Below are 18,927 nucleotides of genomic sequence, written 5' to 3' on the forward strand. Positions count from 1 at the left end.
ATATACTATTTTTTGACACTTTATACTATGGCCTTTCTTCTACATACTATACTATGACTTTTTATGATGCGTTTTTGAGACAAGCTGTTCTTTTTCAACATACTATACTGTACTATAATTTGACTTCTTGATGTTTTTTCGACATACTATACCAAGAATTTATTTCAACATATGAAGTTTTATGACATTTTTTAAACATCATATATTGTGACTTTTTCAGATACTAAACTATGACTACTATTACGTTTGTCAACGTACTAAACTTTGACTTTTTATGATGGAAAAAAGACGAGGTGTATAGAATAGTGTTTTATAAGTCAACAAATATTATTGAGATATGAGAGGCTAACAGCATTGTACCCACAGCTTTAAACTGTATACATTATTTTTTAATGGGTTTGGGTAAATACAAGTAAACTGAACTATCCCTTGAAAATCTAGCTGCTGTGAAAGGAACAATAGTACTACACATACTCTATTTTTCTTTAAAGTAGGCAGGGAGGCCACATTTAACCATTGCAAGGTTGAGAATAATCGGCAAGAGTCACATTTGACTGGAATTCATTTATATACACAGTGACACAGTTAATTTCTTAATCCACAGTAACAGTTCATTTCTTAATCCATAAGTGTGGACATGAATGTATAAACTTCACAGTGGAACAACCATAAAAGCTAGATCGTTCTCCAACTCTTTGAGAGCTTTATGAGAACAATAAATATCTCACAGCCTACTGTCACTGTGAAAACCATATTTCAGTGTTTTATACTAGCAAAATATTAAAGTTAATGCTCAGTTGCAAAAGAACATATCGGCACTGATAAAGTCTAAACAAAGGTTTTTTGCATATTTTGTGTTTTGACTGCTTTTGGGAAAATATTCCAATCAAAATGTTATTTTAGTTTGCAGGAACCTGACCTACTGTGTACATGTGTGCTTTTATGTTCATTTTTCTACAGCAGTGGTTACTAGACTTTTTATGTAATGGCTCTGATCGTAATCAGGACCAATCATTATTATATGGCGATGCCCTCTACAGTATACTGAAGGCGTGCTCATAGGAGAAGTTATAATTGTTGAAAGTACTGCGATATAACAAACAAAATGTCGTCATATCTCGACTATATTATAGTGTTTTATAATCAATTTATTCAATAGATGTTTACTGCTTATGAATGCTAAATAAAGGGGGTTAAAATAAAGTGTTTACCTCCGACGTTGTACCCCTGACAGGAGTTCTGGTCACAGTATCCTGGCGGGCCGGCTGGTCCTGTGGCACCTGGATTCCCTGACCTCCCCGGTGTCCCCGGATTACCAGGCCGACCAGGGGGGCCCTGGCTGCCTGTCCGTCCTTCACCTGGCAGGCCTGAGGATGGAGGAAAAGTTTGTGTTAAAGCAACTCCGCCAGTGTGACGCCTGGTGAGAGGGCTTAAAGAAGAGAGGGAAAGAAAATAAACAGAAAATGTCCCAGGCTACATCCTGTCACTGTACTATCACCTCTTCAATCTCCTCTAAATCCCTCTCTCTGCCGCTGTGACAACATGGCAGAAAGGACATGATTGTCATTTCTGGATGAGGGAGATAATAGTTAATGTCCTGAGGGCAGAAGCGGGAATAACACAGTTTTTAGCCAGAGGCTTCTGTTTTCTGTTTACACAAGAGAAAGTGCTCCATCAGGACTCACTTCAGCAGTTAGCTGAAATATGAAATCAATATTTTTAGGGGGGGTTTCATTTGCCAAGAGCTAAAATTGTCGTCCCACAAATATTTCAGAAAAGCACAGGGAAGAGACGGAGAGCTTTGCCCTATTTCTCTCAGAAAAGATTTCCTTTTTCATATATTGAAGTTATCTGATAATAGAAAAGTTTCCGGGTAGTTTTGTCAGCTTGTTCTGTGAGTATTGATCGCACAACAGTAAACAGTAAATCCCATCCCGGAGATGTTTCCATAATACAAACCCCAAACTTTACACAGGGAAATCAATACAGCACATTATATATTCACGCTCCAAAACGTCTGCTTGCTTTTCTCAGACAGCGATTTAACAGAGAGTAACGCAGATCTGAAACACATCGAGTATCTGTGCAATTATATTGTTTCAATATTTGAAACATTTGAACACAATGGAAAACATTCCTATATGGCAGCTCCCCGCTTGGTCGCAGTCGGGAAACACCACAAAGAAATGTTCAGAATAAAGTTAAATGATCTAATTTTGAAGCAGCTACAGCGCCTCCAAATGATATTTGAGCAAAAAGACTAGAAGGATTCAGTTGGTTTAGCTTATTGAGCATGCTCAGAGCTGTGTGTAGGTTTGTCAGTATCTTACCTGGAGGTCCGGATTGTCCTCGAGGCCCCTGACTTCCAACTCCTGGACTCCCTCTCTCTCCCTTCTCTCCCAAAAGACCTGCAAACACACACAGAGTTTAACGTGTATCAAAAAAATACACATTACAAACTTTCTACTCCACTACATTTAGCTAACAGCTATAGTTATAGATCATAATAGTTATAACATATAACGCATTTCTAAAGATTAAAGCAGTGATCCCCAACCTTTTTGTTCATTTTGCTGTTAATGCGTCTGCATTTTGGAGTCAATAGTAGGGTGGTGTTGGTATGTTTACTTCACACATTCACTGAAGAAAAAACTTGTTTATTTAAATTAGGAAAGGTATTTCACCACTTTCTATCCCAACATCAGTATTACATTTCAAATTTCGTGAGAAATGTGCCAGACAAATTATGCGTGGAAGGTCCGTCTAATAAAATTCATGATAAACTCAGACTTGGCTCTGTGCTGCTTGTCCAGCGGTGCAGCTGTTGTAGACCGGATGGATGCACTCTGATATTAGAGAACCATACAAAGCTGATGATCTGCAGATTTCATTTAATGCTGCTTTTATGACCACCTTAATCAACTGCATCGGTAAAGAGGAAGTAAGCACAATGGGGCTCAGGATAAAACATTTTACATTACCGCAAATATATATTAATATTAATATTCTCTACACTGGCGGCCTCGTCTCATAATATTTTCTCTACAATGGCCACTAACTGACCCATATAGTCTCTCTATATTCAGGACAATATTGTATGGGGACTATACATTGTTTCATCTGTTCAGCCTGATCACAGCTTTCTTCCTCATTCTGGAATTATCTGACTTAATAATAACATGTCTACTTTTCTTAAGCCTGCTATACGTCTTTTATAATATTTGGCCGACTCTATTTTTTTATAAGCTGAACTGAAACCAATGTATGTGTGTGTGGTGGCTGCAGATCGTAAATGTTATTGGGTAGAATCAAAGGTCTGAACTTCTAAAGGGGAGGTAACCATGCTGGACATTTCCTGACAGCTACTCTCAGCTTTCCTAACCCTCCGTGTCTGCGGGCTCATTCGGTATGAGGGTTTTTAGTGTGGGTTGCATGTTTTAGTGATGAAGACTGAGCCTCATGAAAGCTGTTTTTATGAATTACGTCATGGATATCGGAGTTACTGCCTTCTGGCCTGGGCTGAACCTTGCAGAGCTCTGACCCTGACTGTGAGTAAGAGAGCAGGCCAGACCACAAACATTATGATGGAAGAATATGATCCCATGCTCTTTATGTTGCATACGTTGCTGCACCTCCTGTTAGGTTAATACCGTTTGTTACACAGATTTGGTGCTAAATTTAAATAAAAAACTTGGGAAATTATAAAAATAATCAAAAATTCCGTTAAAATACCACATCAAGATGCCAAGACCTTTAGGTACACCATAGAAAAATCCATGCTGTGATTTGGATTTTGGCAGATTGGTTGGCTAGCACTTCTGTTCTGGAAACTGCTCAGAAACACTCTTATTGTCAATAAACCTATAGGAAAAAATAACGGTTCTTTTTACAATCAACACTTGACAGCCATACATTCTCTGAATGCCCTAGGTCTCTAGTTTGAGGTAGTAAAGTTTAATGAGGATGTGATTATCTTAGAGGTCACAACGGGTCATTTTATTTGGGGATGTCAAGTTAAAAAAATGATCTCACTATGTGAAATGGCTGCTATGGGGACTAACGTCATCACACATGAATAAAGTTGGGCTCATTGGATCCAAAAGAGTCTAAGCTTTCCAGTCACACCCAATTTATGCAATTCCAAGACTGTTTAGGGACCCCAGTATGCAGAAATATTCAAATACAGCATGGTACAGCATATTCAGAAACAGCATGTTTTTTGCACGAAACTGCATGGGATTAGCATAAAGTGGGCATGACTTTAAATTGAACCAATTTTCATTGATGGGAAAGGTCAAGGGACCCCTGTGAGTTTTCTCTTGCCCAAATGTAGCCAAACTTTCAGCCCCCATGCCGACAAGCTATGACATGGTTGGTACCAATGGAGTCATTATGTTGTCTTCACTCAAGCTTTACAGCCTCTTAGACAGTAACGGATTCCCTCATTTCCTGTCAGCTCTGTAATAAATGCTGTTATACCCCAAAAGACATGAAACATTCAATAAAAGAGAAGCCAAAGTGTCCATGTAGACAGTGTTTTAGTAAACCATACGACTATTATGAGTTCAGATCAGACTATAACCTGCTCACTGCAGCAAGAGCAGTCTAATAAACACTTCAATGTTTCCTCACTCTTTCTAATGCTTGTATAAACAATAGCATGCAGTCAGAGTGTCTAGACAGAACCCAAACAGTGAAGGACTGATGATGGCGTGTAATCTGTCTGTATATTTCTGAGAGAACAAGAGATATACGTATGGAAATTACCATGTATACTTTTCCTCTGCCCATCTTTCTCTCGACATGTGTTATGCATCCTGTAAATAACTGTCTTTACTCATAGACACATCCTTCAATATCTTCCTCTCTCACCTCTCTCTCCCGGTTGTCCGTTCTGGCCGCTGGTGCCGGGGAAGCCTGGCCTACCAGATGGCCCTTGCTCTCCCCGAGCTCCTGGGAGGCCTCTCCTACCTGGCTCTCCGGGTGGTCCGGGTACTGTTCGGACTGACACTGCTGACTGGACGGGGATCTGGTTCAGTATGGAGTTATAGCGAGACAAGTGGCCTGCAGGAGGTAGAGGAGGAGAATGATTCGAAATGATTTAGAATTCGCTTTTTGACGCTTTAAGAATTGTTTCCAGTTGTTTATTTATCATGACGTTTTACCACAGGTGAGAAATGAAGCCAGTAGAGGTCAGACGAAACATTTTCAGCAGGGAATTTGTACTTCATAACATGCTGGTGTTAGTGTGTAAATATCCCCGATTACTCACTCTGGATGAGCTGCTCACACACTTGTCGTGCGATGGCACGCACAGCTGCTTGGGTTTGCACATCACCCTGAAGAACAAATATGGAGCTCTTAATTAAACAACCACACAATAGACTGATACCACTTTTCAATTTGAGCAACCACAGTTACATAAACACTCAGACCAGTGGTTAATACATTGGTGGATGGGTGTTTTAATGTTTGTAACTTCCACATTCTGATGCCCCTTATATTGATATTGGCCAAAACAGATAGCTCACCTATGACAGCAAGGTATATACGTATTTAAGTACTTTGTTTTTATTTGAGTTGATAGCTAGAATAAGTGGCTGTGAAATCTAACATGAGTCAGTTTATTGGAGACTTAACTTGTTGTATGAAGAGCCTTACTTTAATATTCAAAGTTTATTCTAGTGACCTGAAACTAGAGATGGTATTGAGTTAATGACTTGAAAAGGTTTTCCAACTGTTGGACTTAAGTTGTAACTGATAGTCTTTTAATCCTAACCTCAAAGTTCAGTTTACTTGTCACAAGGACCACTACACAACCCATGAAAACTGTTGAATAACGTCTTCTGTGGCTCTGGAGGAGCTTTCCTTGGGCTTTTAGGAGGCAAGAGGAGGCTCTAATGAAAGGTGGTGTAAAGTTGCATTTGGGGAAGTGAAGTATATCCAGCGATTTTGGCTCTTGACCAACCAACTAGGCAACTGGGCAACCTCACAAAAGTTCCTGCCATGTGTTTTTTAAGCCTTTCAAAAATTTACCGCAGCGACGAATGTCCCAAACAGTTGATAAAATGGGGCAGAAACAGGAATTACAGGTTCAATTCAAGTTGCATGTCTCTAAAGCCCTCGGCGGTGATGGCCTGGCTGCTGTGTCAGCAGAAATACAGACCCAGCTCAGCTGCAAATTTGAACTATGAACACTGATTTAATTTGGTTTGCTCTAAACGAGGTTGAGGGACTGAAAAAGAGAAATCAAGTGAATTTTGGTGCAAAAGACAAACTATTAACAGGGAATGTGTACTGGAGCATCATTTGGTAATAGTCTGAGTTTTACTTCAGCAAAATAACAATATTTCCACTGTATAATGGAGCAGTAAAAAAATGATTTGCTCTAAACTGTGGTTGAAGTGTGTAAGTGGAATGACTTACTCTTTCTCCCTTATCACCTTTGGTACCACCAGGACCCTGGAACACAGAAGCACAGGAGGAGAATTAACATTTGACTGGGATGTGTACTCAGAAATAGTCTCTCTCCCTCCTTTTAAAGTCCCCAGCTCATTACTCTCCATCTCTCTCCTTTTGTCTACGCCTTATCATCTCACACATAAACACACGCACACACTTTTTTCTTCTCTGATCTAACAGCTGGTATGACTAAATGCATTTAAATTTGTGTCGAGGTTCTTTGTGTCCGAAAGACAACATACACATAAGCCCCAAAGCATGCGTGCCCACAAACAGAGTGCAATTCTTTGGCTTGGATGAGATTCTTTTCTGCTACTGCCAACACTGTAAAACACACAGATGGATATCTGATCACAACACACACGCACACAAAAACCTGCCAAGCACATAAAGCCAGTCAATGCATATCACAGTGTAACGCATTGTGATCCGGAGGCAAATAAAAGACAACTATTTCCTGGCCACAGAACTATGTGCAGATATGATACATATCAGTTTGATGTTGTTACAGCTTTTGAATAAAAGCTTGTTTATCTTGGGGGAAACATGTCCTTGACCACCGACTGACTGGCTGTTTGATGGATAGAGAACGATGAGAAACGGTGTGTGCAGGCTTGGCATATCATAGAGTGTGTGCACTATATTGCAGATGATCGAAAGCCTTTGTCAACATTTGACACAGCCGTTGAATTGGAGTGCAGGTCTCCACACTAAAAGTGTTCTCCTGGGCCTCCTCTGTGTGTCTGTCTGAATATCCTGAGTCTTCCTGGACATATACAGTAAATGTCTACTGTCTTATCCCTGTGACATGGGAAACCCACATCAAACTGTGTGGGAGCCAACGTTTGGATCCGAGTGTGAAAAAAACAGGAATATCTCTCGTACAAATCTGATTTATTTTATTATTTTATCAAAACTATCTTCCTATTGTGCCCTGTATATGCAGAATCTGTCCAAAGTACAGAGTCAATGTTTTTTCACTTAAAATGTTTTACAATTCATCCGCAGAGGGAAGTAATTTTAAGAAGATTTCCCTCTTGCACAGCTCCGCAGTATGGACTGATAAAACAATCCCAAGAAGATTGTTGTTGTTTTTGTTGTAAATGGCAAACATGAGTTGGATTGCAACCAAGTCAAGCAATATAAAAAAAATTTAAAATCCACTGTCCTTTAGTGAATTGGTCATAGCAGTAGGACAGATGTGTGGCACTTTTGTGTCCACCTCAACAAAACTACTTGGAATGATTTCCACGTCTTAAGGTCAGTTACATCATGATGAAAAAAAATGCAAAAAGTTCCCTGCTGATTTTCATGGCTGCTACTTCAGATAGGAAACATTTGTTTCAGAGCAAAATATAATCTTGCAGCAGAAATCTGGAGAAGGGTTGCAGGGGGCAGAAAGAGGACCGAATCAGCAATTTAATGTTGAGGTGAATTTTGAAACTAAAAGTTTAAGATGTTTAAGAGATTATTTCTCAGGGAAGCGAGATCTGATTTTCTTTTTTGTATCCGTGTTTGTTTGTTGCATGTTCATACATTCATAGGGGGTGTCTGTGTCTTCTACATCTTAGAGATGAGGCAGATGTGATCCCTCCCATTTTTTGTGTGTGCGTGTGTGTGTGTGTGTGTGTGTGTCAAGGGAGCGAGAGTTTCTGTACGTGATTTATAGCTCTGCCTCTCTGAGCCAAACTTTGCTTCTGGCCTGCAGAGCTGACCCAAGACTAGATTAGCTGTCACGAGCATCACAGTATCATCTGTTTCTGTCGGCAGTACACAAAGTTTGGAACCCAACATCTTCTCCACTGCATCCTTCTCCGACACATTATTTTGTCTGTCTTAACAAACTGACTTACTGTACATTTAGAATCAAAGGTGAACCTTCATATTTTGATTTTCAAAAGATTAATTATTATTCAATAGGATTTGTCTCTTTGATATTCTAAAGAAATACGTTTTGTTGGTAATACTAATTTCTGACTAAATGATACATGTGTTATAATGAGGACTGTGTCCAAAAATCTCTTTCCAGTCAAGATAGAAAAAACGGACAAATAGGAGAAGAATAAACAATCTGTGTGCGCTCCTTGCATTGGAATCGAACCACAATGTTATTCATATTTAAACAAATCTGTAACTTTGTGATTCACCTGTGAGATTATTGTTCTCCTGTAAATTTAGGGAGACATGGTGGGAGAAAAACATGTTATGTCAAACATAACACAGGCATTTCAAGAGAGATCCTGTGTCCAGAAGAAATTTCAGTGTCAGAGTTTTTTTTTCACATCATTCTTAACAAAATAAAACAATAGTTTTCACTCACAGGAAGTCCTTGATCTCCTTGAAGCCCTGCTGACCCAGCAGGTCCTAGAGCTCCTGGTCCTCCTGGGGCTCCCTGAGAGAAAGACAGGCAGTACATGAAAGAGACGGAGAAGAAGGAAGGTGACAGGAAGCAAAGGTTTCAGTCGGGCCCATGTATCAGGGTGATCTGACAGACAAAAGAATGCTGAGAATAATCAGAAAATAGACACTTACAACAGGTCCAGTAGGCCCTTGTCTTCCCTGTGGTCCATTATTACCCGGCAGACCCTGTGAGACGCAGATCAAAAAACACTTAGTATATCAAAACGTTAGCTGCACTTTCATGAATGTAGGTTGAACTTTGTTTTGCACAAGCCCTTTCTAAATGGCCTGCGAGTCTCCAGACTAAACCGACAGCAAGACTGTTATTTTCTAATACAATTAACATCCAGACAACTGATGGCCACCAAACTCAGTAGCTGCTACATCTGCTACTGTTGCATCGTCTGATGTCCAAACTCCAGGTCTGCCAAAAAATGCCTCCAATCAAACATTTATATTTGGTTTTGCTTTTAGACAGTTTGTAGAGAACACAGGGGGCATTCTTCCTGACTGTTGGCTTTTTCACAATAAGACTGTTGAGTTATTCACAGTTTGTATTATAGTTTCCTCCAGGTGTTTAAAACCATCTCCGCCGTTTAATGTCTTCCCCATGATGCTGTGGTTTGAGGAGAACACGTGGATGTGAAACTGGAGCTTTAACTTTAGAAGCACATTCATACCAACTGTATGACAATTCTGTATTTAGTCTGGTTTTATTAAGGTATCACATATAATAACATGATATATAATAACATGATGATGGCTTTGACCTACCTCGATATTTATAGGCCATTTAAACTGAACAAATTTAGTGTTAGGAAAACACATTTTCAAATTGTCCTGGAAAACAGCTTAACCTTAGGTTCAGTTAATCCTTTCATTTTAGCTCGGATGTCTAAAGTTACTTTGTGGTCACACATTGAGGCTGATGCCCTTTCAACATGGACACTGGCCCTGGCCCTCAGCTCCTCCCAATATTCAAGTCTCTTAGTGTCTCTTCAACTACTTTGAATCACTTTTAAATTGAGCAGAGGCACATCTGGAATAAAAATAGTCATAATTTCAAAACAAAAAAGGTTATAAAATTGTCCACTGTGAAGCAAAGAAACATTACATGATACATTGGGATGAGAGTCAGCTTGGTGTTAAACTGTGCACATTTTCATTACTGGCTATATCATAATCCAAACATTCCACTTTTTCTTTTTCTAATATTCATATAAGAAATTCAGCCTCCAGCCTTCTCTCACAGGAAGCCAGGTTCAAGCAAATGTATAATTTCTGTAATATTCCAAACTGCAACAGGTTTATGGTGTACAGGAAAGCTACCGATACAGATTTTTATGTACACACTGAAACACCCACCAACAAAGGGCAGGTTCTGTCTGTGTTAACAAGATTATTCTATTTCTTTGCAAAGCCGTCTCAGGTAAACTTAGCACAACAAGCACAATTTTGGTGAGTATATCTTAAATAATAAAGTTGGGAGTTATGACAGGAGTGTCAGCACTTTTTTATGAGCATGTATCTTGGGGGGGCCTAAAGATTTATAGCTTTCCGTTGTCCATTTCACTGTGATATGGACAAATAAAGTACCCAGGAGACAGTTACTGTTGTTTCAAATGAACTGGCTGCTGCAGCAAAGTCTTTGCCAGACTTCTTTTGGCTTTTATACACCTTACAAAATGTTTCGTGCAGTGTTTATGCCCGGTGGACTAGTGCGATGCTGGTCAGTTTTAGTCAATGATCTGCTTTGTACACATTGGATGATACAGACTAGGAAGCACAAGCATTGTGAATTAATTCGTTTTCAAAAGCTGTTCAGTACTTTCTATATCGCTGTCAAAAGAATAGTGATAACAGAAATGGCTGCTGCATTGATGACCTCTTGTGAATTGATTGTTATCAGTATTCACTGCGTCCCCTTCTCTACTGCTTTCAATGCATCCACTGAAAAAAACCATTTAGAGAGAATTCAGCCTGAGCATGCTGCTGGAAGCATCAGATTGTGATGCTGCAGTTATGCGGCAACAATAAAAATATTGATTTGAAATGTCCTATGGAAACAAAATCATAATTATCTCTCTGTGGTATTACAAACATACCCACCACTTGAAGTCTCAACAATCACAAATAGATATGTAGCATTTTTAAGAAATATGGATGTGGGAACCCTGCCATAATCAGCGCTACAAAGGGAGTTGATCTCCAAATATAAAGCAGCCAAAATTGCTCCCTGATTAGTAATTTCACATGATTACATGTACTGTATTCTGTGAGTGTGGGTGTTTTGCCGTGTTTTCTCTGTTCAGTGTAGGGTGGTACCTCTAAAAATTGAGGACTGAACTCTTTGGTCTTTGTTAATCGTACCATAAAAGAATCAAGCTGTGAATATTTATATAATAATATTCTAGATAAATATTCTTTCCTTAAAATCCTTATACGTTGGGCTCACTAACCACTTGATTTGATCAAAGGCTTTACCTTGTAAATCCAATGCAGTGTTCTTTAAAGATCTCTAGTATCCATAACAGGAACTATATATTAAGGAGACACACACTTTGATAATAATGCATTTGTTTGTAAAATGTGGTAATATTTAGATATCATTACATATCATCAAAACTGCAATGCTTCACATGTGATGTGTACAGACAAAACCTTGCTCCATATGTCTACAAGCTATAGTCAGGTAACCTAGTAATCAAATCTTCAGAAATCTCTCACATCAATGTAACTTTTATGGTTGTTAGTGGCAAACCAAAAACAGATTGTGAGTCCAGTGTGTGTGATTGAGTGTCATCTAGCAGTAAGGTTGCAGATTGCAACCAACTGAATACCCCTTCCCTTTCCAATGGTAACATGAGCAGCTGAGCGCAAAACCGAGGTAACGCCATGGTATCTTTCAAGACCTTCGTCTACCCTTCTTTAGGAGCGACTAAACTCAGACGGCGGTTGGCAGAACCACGGTTTTTCACTCGGAGGCTAATATTACTGCAGTTTCACAGGCATGTCGGAAAAGTACAATGGCCTTCAGGTAACGTAAACACGTTCACAGCTCTCTAGAGCCGGTGCTTGGTTTATCTGTTTTGGGCAACTCTAGAATTACGGCTGTGCAACATGCATAGTTAAGAATAACATTTTACATTTCTGCAAATATATCAACCTAAATCCTAAACACTGGTCCTTTAATGCTTTTCTTGCTGAAAGTTCATGAACTCCAAATCTATCTGGCATCAGGAAAAGAAACCCCAGTTAACAGACAATTGTCCTGAAGGAAACCACAAGACATGCCTGAAAACGATGTTCTGAAAACTACCACTGAGGGGATGACTGTGTGGACCCCTGTCAGCCAACAAAGAGACAGCTGATGGATTATGTGTAGAGTCTTTCACCTCGCCAGGAACGAAGCCAAGACAAAGCTTTTCTGTTGTCATATTATGTGTTTGGATAAAACCTCTTCTTTCTGCTTGCCGACACATTACGCTCTGGCTGCGTTACTGTTTTGGTATTTACAGCCCAGGTGGGTATTACAAGGCCTGATTCCTCTGTCAACCGCAGCTGCTATATTTTTACTTTGTTTTCTTCAACTGGGGTATGACTTGTACGGTTCTATGAAGAGACGTTGAACATTTAGATACTGTACACAGCTGTACAGCAAGTACAAACACAACTTGAAAAACAATGTCAAAAAACACTTTTTTATCTCCTTGTGATTGCTCTTTTTTGTTTTTCGAAAGGACTGAATGGAAAGAATAGAAAACTCTAAGTTGTCATGTATTGCTAATGATGGTATTAGCAGAAAGACATGGCTTTGTCATCATACAAACCAATTATCTTGTGTTTCTTTTGTATTCACATTTAACTCAAAACTAAATAAAAATACAGTACATATTATCTACAACGCTATATAGTATATAGAGATGTAGACAATATAAGTAATTACTGCAGTAGAGTAGATCTATGCATCACTGTACTATATTGTACATTTCCAAGAACCACACTGTGTATCGGTAACCAACAGAGGTGATGTCAGTGTATTGTCTTACCCTTGCTCCTGGGGGGCCGTCTCTACCAGGGGAACCCGAGCTTCCAGGAACACCCTAATCAAAACACAAACGAGCAGGTTTGAATCACGTTCACAACACTGCCTGTGGGACACTGGACATTTAGTGACAATATAAAACTAAGAAAAGTAGCTTTAAACTGCAAATGAATAATAAATGTACACTTTTCCTTTGATCAGAATTGTCATTTAGTCATTTTTACAAGGTATCTGCCAAATTCCATACAGCATAAAAAGGAATGACTTTAAATGCATCTACACAACCAACGGTCAAAACAGATAAGGGTGTGCTGTCTTGCTCAACGATGCTTTGACAGCAGCGGTCATAAATGTGATTTGTGGAATAACCGGCCTCTAACCCTCTGGGTACAGGACGATCTCTATATCATCAGGCCACCCTGCTGCTCCATCTCCTGCCCCATTTCTCCTTCATCCACCTCTCTGCAGGTCAATGCACACAGCCAATTCCAAAATACAGTCATGGATTAAGTGTTGAGGTGATTTATCACTGCACTTCGGTATTAGTGGAGGAGAGCTCATGAAACAAGACAGTTAACACTCTAAAAGGTCCTACAAATTACAGGCCGGGGTCGCAGAGGACAGGCCAGTTATGACTAATGATGTGCCGTTGTTTAGATGTCAGATGATGTACGTTCTCCCAAGACATCTGCAATAATGTCTCTCCGCCACTTTCACACATGTATCCACTGACTTTAACACACATACACAGAGCAGGGAAGTAAGCCAGTGCAACAATTTGAATTTTGAAGATGTTTATAGAAATCTACCTACAACCCACTACTGAGCATTTACAGACAGTACACAAACAAACAATCAATATTTACAGTATACCACGCTATAATGTCGTTTTTATTAATATGTATTAATGTAATTTTCAACTATAACTTCTCCTGGCCTTGAAGCATCCTTAACTTGTGTATAAATAGATAATGATAAGTTGTAATAAATATGAACTACTAAGAAGTCTTATTATATATATTCTTAGAATTATTATTAACAGTTGATAACTGCTTTATAAAGTAAAACAGTGCAAGATTTGTTAATGTATGTAATCATATTTCATTCATTATTGCAGATACATTATGTTATCAATAACTCATAAGGACTCATAAGGAGTTACAACTGTTGATGAATGCATTAAACATTTATAATAAAAGTGTTTATGTACACACACACACACACACACACACACACACACACACACACACACACACACACACACACACACACACACACACACACACACACACACACACACACACACACACACACACACACACACACACACACACACACACACACACACACACACACACACACACACACACACCTGCCAATAAACATGTAGTTTGTGAATCTGATCTAAAAGATGAGCAAGTTAGATAGCATTAGCTAGCTCATATATCTTCAGTTTTCATCTCCAGATTTTTTCTTTTCTGAGACATCTTGATCTCAATGACAGTGTCAATATTACAGTCACCACTCTTTTTAGAGACAGTACGGTGCTGCTCACTCACTGGTTTGTAATTTTTTTCTACAAATTTAGATTTAGTCTTAGTCTATTAACTAAAATGTATCAGTACTATAGAAAACTAGAGTAATTTAGTCTTTGACACAATCACCACCCACAGCCGAACAACCAGACTGACCCGTCGGACCAAACTGCCCCAGGGAGGAGAGGTAGGATAGCAGAGATGAAAGCTAAGCTAACCCAGCTAGAACCTAAGGTTACTCCACTACCCAGTCTACTGCTGGCTGTCTGATGCATTTACTAATGCACTTCCTCTTTGCAAACACACACGCACGCGCACACACACAGATTAAGTGTAAAATGGGGGGCTAAGAGGGGTAACTGCATACATCTGCGAAAGATCTAGAAGTGACCAAGTTTAAATTATTGCCACACAATCTATATTCCTCTAAGACAAAACTAAAATGATTGCACACACACACACACACACACACACACACACACACACACACACACACACACACACACACACACACACACACACACACACACACACACACACACACACACACACACACACACACACACACACACACACACACACACACACACACACACAATGAGTGAGATGACGGAGATAGACAAACACACATTCTTTGCTATTCATTGCAGCTGCATTTTTCACTGTCAAATTGAAACAGAGGCAGAGGACGTTGATGACAAGGTTACATTGTATATTCTGCAGCGAGAAAGAGAGAGAGGAGAGAGAGAGAAAGAGAGAGAGAACAGAGAGAGAGAGAACAGAGAGAGAGCTGAAGAGAGGGAGAAAGAGGGAAAGGAAAAGAAAGAGTGAGAGAGGTAATTGATGTTTTAGAGTTGTGATATTCTCTGTGGTCCCTCGTATATTACAACAGGGCCCTGGAAGCTACAATTCCCCCACTGAGACACACACACACACACACACATTCATATTCCTCTCTCTGACAAAACACATTATTACTCGGAAACATAGTGCGGCACGGGGCAGCACTGCCAGCTTTTATTAATAGGACTATGCAGGCGGAGAGAGAGAACTAGATAGTGCTGCATCAGGAAGTGTTCTCTGTGAGCCGGTTCAGAGACTAGTTGTTCTCTCCTCACGAAAATGGTTATTGCATATTCCTTTCTTATAAAATCTGTGAAAATGAAACACGTGTGGTAAAAAGTCAGAAACTATAAATGTGACTTCCAATCAGCGACTTAAGTCTGTCAACAAAAGAAACTGAGCCAGTCGAAAGAACAGTAATTAAAAATGGATAAAAACCCAGAGAGAACAAACTAAAACCACCAGGCACATGACTATCAGCCTAATCAGCATAACAACAAACTGTCTTTACAGCTGCCTCTGTCAAAACAGTTTGTTAATCTGCATCAGTGCTGAAATAGACATCTGTCCAATACAGTACATTTTATTTAGCTTTGTAACATATTGTCTTATAATAAAGACCCTTTCAACACAAATTTCCTAAATAATTTAAGTAATGAATCAGGATCACTACAGTACAAAGCCACAACTCTAAAACATTAATAAAGATACCCTGCACAGGATGATCGCCATCCTAAAGTACAGTATGAAATGAAATGTGTGTGTCTGCAGTGTGCTCTGAAGGCAGATCGATGTATCAATTTGACATGACCCGTGATCGGCTGATGGAAGCAGCGACTGTAACAAGTTGTGCTCTGGTGTGGAAAGAAAATAATAATGCTCCATGTAGGAGCTGTCTCTCAAAATCAAAACTTGTGCACTGTCAGCTCCACATGAAGAGCTTGACTGCAGCTAAATCTGATTGTGATGAGTTTAAAATGAGTTTATCCGCTCGTTCTCTGAAATTTGTTATCCCTATACAGATCAGTGTTGTAGAAGCTTATTCCAGGATGCAGTGGAAGTAGAAGGCATGAAAAAAACAAAACGGTTGTCGGTTCATCAGCATATAAAGACATGAAACAGCAAATGAAAAGATCGGGACCTTCTAACTAGTGTGTAGGTGGTAACCTTTGACATGAACATTGCCAACCAAATGAGCACATGTTAAATTTCCTAATAATCTAAATGGATGTTGAAAAATCCATTCCAGGAAAACCTTGAGCCCTAAGTCAGACTGGTTAGCACCTATGCTCTGCGACATCCTCCAGTGAATCTGGGCTGATAGCCATAATGGAATCCACCATCTTATTCAATTTATTGTGGTCCTCAGACAACACAGCAATGGACAACACTAACTGATGCACCTAGATAAATACTGTGTGTGAAAAGGGTCCCTGCTCACTTCTCAAAGCGAAAGTATTTGCAGGACAGATCTGCACCAAATAGTGCTGCATTAGGATCTAGTGCGACTGTGATGGAGCCGGTAGAGCTTCGAGGGATGTTGGCTCCCACATTCTCCACTTTCAAACAAGAACAAGAAATCACCGAGAGAACATTCAGCAAAAATAAATGTCTTGTGATATCTACTGTGCAAGAATTATAAGAGAGCAGTCAGCTTAGTGGCACAATATCGGTACACTTGATTTAAACTCTGAAGGATATTTTGATGTTAAAAATGTGGTGATAATGAGGTAAAAAGCCGAGACGGTAAAATTGATTGAGAAGAATTAGGAAAATGATCTTGCAGGCAGCATTGTGCTACCCAAGGCTTATTCCACTTGTGCTGTTCAAAGTTAAGGACAGCCTTATGAGAGATATATCCCCCATCAGCCCAGCATACTATAATATATCACTATAATTAACAAAAAGTGTTGCCTGAGTAAGCCCAATAATAGCAAGCTGAATTATGCTGTGTGTTATCATTTACATCATGACAATTTATTGTGTTACCTTAATGATGCTTTTAATATTTAACTCACCAGTCTAGAGGGATTGAAGTAGCACAGACTCAAACCCCAAAACTCCCATGGTACACTCTCACAAAGGATTTCACCCAATTAGCTCCATTACATTTATTTTCAGGTGTGTGTGTGTGTGTGTGTGTGTGTGTGTGTGTGTGTTGACCCTCTTGTTGCACCTGTTAAGGTTAGACAACTTAACAAAAATGTATATTGGAACATTGAGCTCAACCCAACTTCAACCTGAGCAGGTTTCTAATGAAGCAGAATAACTAACAGCTGTGAGGGTGTGCAGGGCCATTAAAAGTACGAGGCAGAAGCACAGGAATAAAAATTTTTTTTTTTTAAATCATCCAGCAGAATAATCGGACAAATTAATGACGGAGTCTTTGTTGAAAAATGTAAGTTTTTCTGGTCAGAGTTACTTGAACATTGAGTCTGTCCTTGGTGATGTTCAGGGCTCCCAGTAGAACTCCATTAAATTAATTCAGTGTTACCTCCGATTGGTTCACTGCCCAATAATGGAGATGCTGTTAATGATTATTCCCATCTCGATGATTCCATTAGGCTGCTCTGTGTCTGTGTCGACGTGCATATGTGAGTCAGCAACAAAACAGTTTCACACACACACACGCACACATATACACACACATTAGCATGCACGCTCGCACACACACGCACACATATACACACAGTGAACCTTCATATCCCCCTCATCTCTCTCTAACTTTCCTGGTCTTTAACTCCTTCACAAAACTGCACAACAAATTCAAACCGTTGTTCGTTAATACATAATTATGCTGTACAATATTATAGCTGCATGTCATTAAATTTGGATAAAGATGAAGACATACCTTTTTCGTGGCCCTTTATTTTGAAGAAAACAACAATAACCAGAAGTGTTGTGGATGCTGTGTATTCATTTCTAGGTTTTTATGCGTGTAATTTCAAAAAAGCAGGGAAAAAAAGCCAAATTGCAGCACAACATATTTGTGGCATCTTTTTCATTATATATAGAAATATTTTGCCATAGAAATGCAGAATTTTCCGTGAAAACAGTCTATGTTGCACTTGCATGCTTTAATATTTCTACACTTAAGGTTTGTTCACCTCAAAAATGATTACAAATGAAAAAAAGCCTTTGGAGCAACAATTACTTGGCTAAATAATTAACAGAGATAACCACTCTTACAACGAGTTAACAAATACCTGTAAGTTAGGCTGGTCTAATATATATATATTTAAAAAGTTACAGAAATGCCTTTATAGGGCAACAAGTCTCATTGTTTTTACCATGTAAAGTGTCTTTGAGTACCCTTTAAAGCGCTATACAAATAAAATGTATTACTATTATTATTATTATTTATGTGAGCCTGGATGACACCTCAGTGATAATGGACACATGACTCATTTGTATTCTCCACACATACACACAGAGGAGAACAATAAAGAAAAATACGCATGTGCACGCACACACACACACACACAAATTAACAAACAAACACTACTGGGTTTGTGATAACCCAATACTGCTTAGCTCCTTTAGTCAAGACAAAAACAGAAGGAGAAATTGAAAAAGAGTTGCCCCTCCGGGCTTTACTTTGTGATGTTGGGAATTATTTCAACAAGCCCCAACACACACTTC

General features: G+C 39.2%; 1 protein-coding gene across 1 annotated transcript in view; it reads right to left on the reverse strand.

The window, feature by feature from the left end:
* col14a1a (collagen, type XIV, alpha 1a) overlaps positions 1-18,927 on the reverse strand; it is a 113,600-nt gene that overhangs the window by 2,998 nt on the left and 91,675 nt on the right. The window contains exons 39-46 of the mRNA XM_076109531.1: positions 12,912-12,965; positions 8,995-9,048; positions 8,783-8,854; positions 6,427-6,462; positions 5,273-5,339; positions 4,873-5,064; positions 2,331-2,408; positions 1,212-1,367 (exon numbers count right to left, since the gene is read on the reverse strand). Of these exons, the coding sequence (XP_075965646.1) occupies positions 1,212-1,367; positions 2,331-2,408; positions 4,873-5,064; positions 5,273-5,339; positions 6,427-6,462; positions 8,783-8,854; positions 8,995-9,048; positions 12,912-12,965 (709 nt within the window). The remainder of the gene's footprint in view (positions 1-1,211; positions 1,368-2,330; positions 2,409-4,872; positions 5,065-5,272; positions 5,340-6,426; positions 6,463-8,782; positions 8,855-8,994; positions 9,049-12,911; positions 12,966-18,927) is intronic.

Source organism: Anarhichas minor, unplaced genomic scaffold, assembly GCF_050575085.1.
Source record: "Anarhichas minor isolate MPS153535 unplaced genomic scaffold, ASM5057508v1 ptg000041l, whole genome shotgun sequence".
Lineage (NCBI taxonomy): Eukaryota > Metazoa > Chordata > Actinopteri > Perciformes > Anarhichadidae > Anarhichas > Anarhichas minor.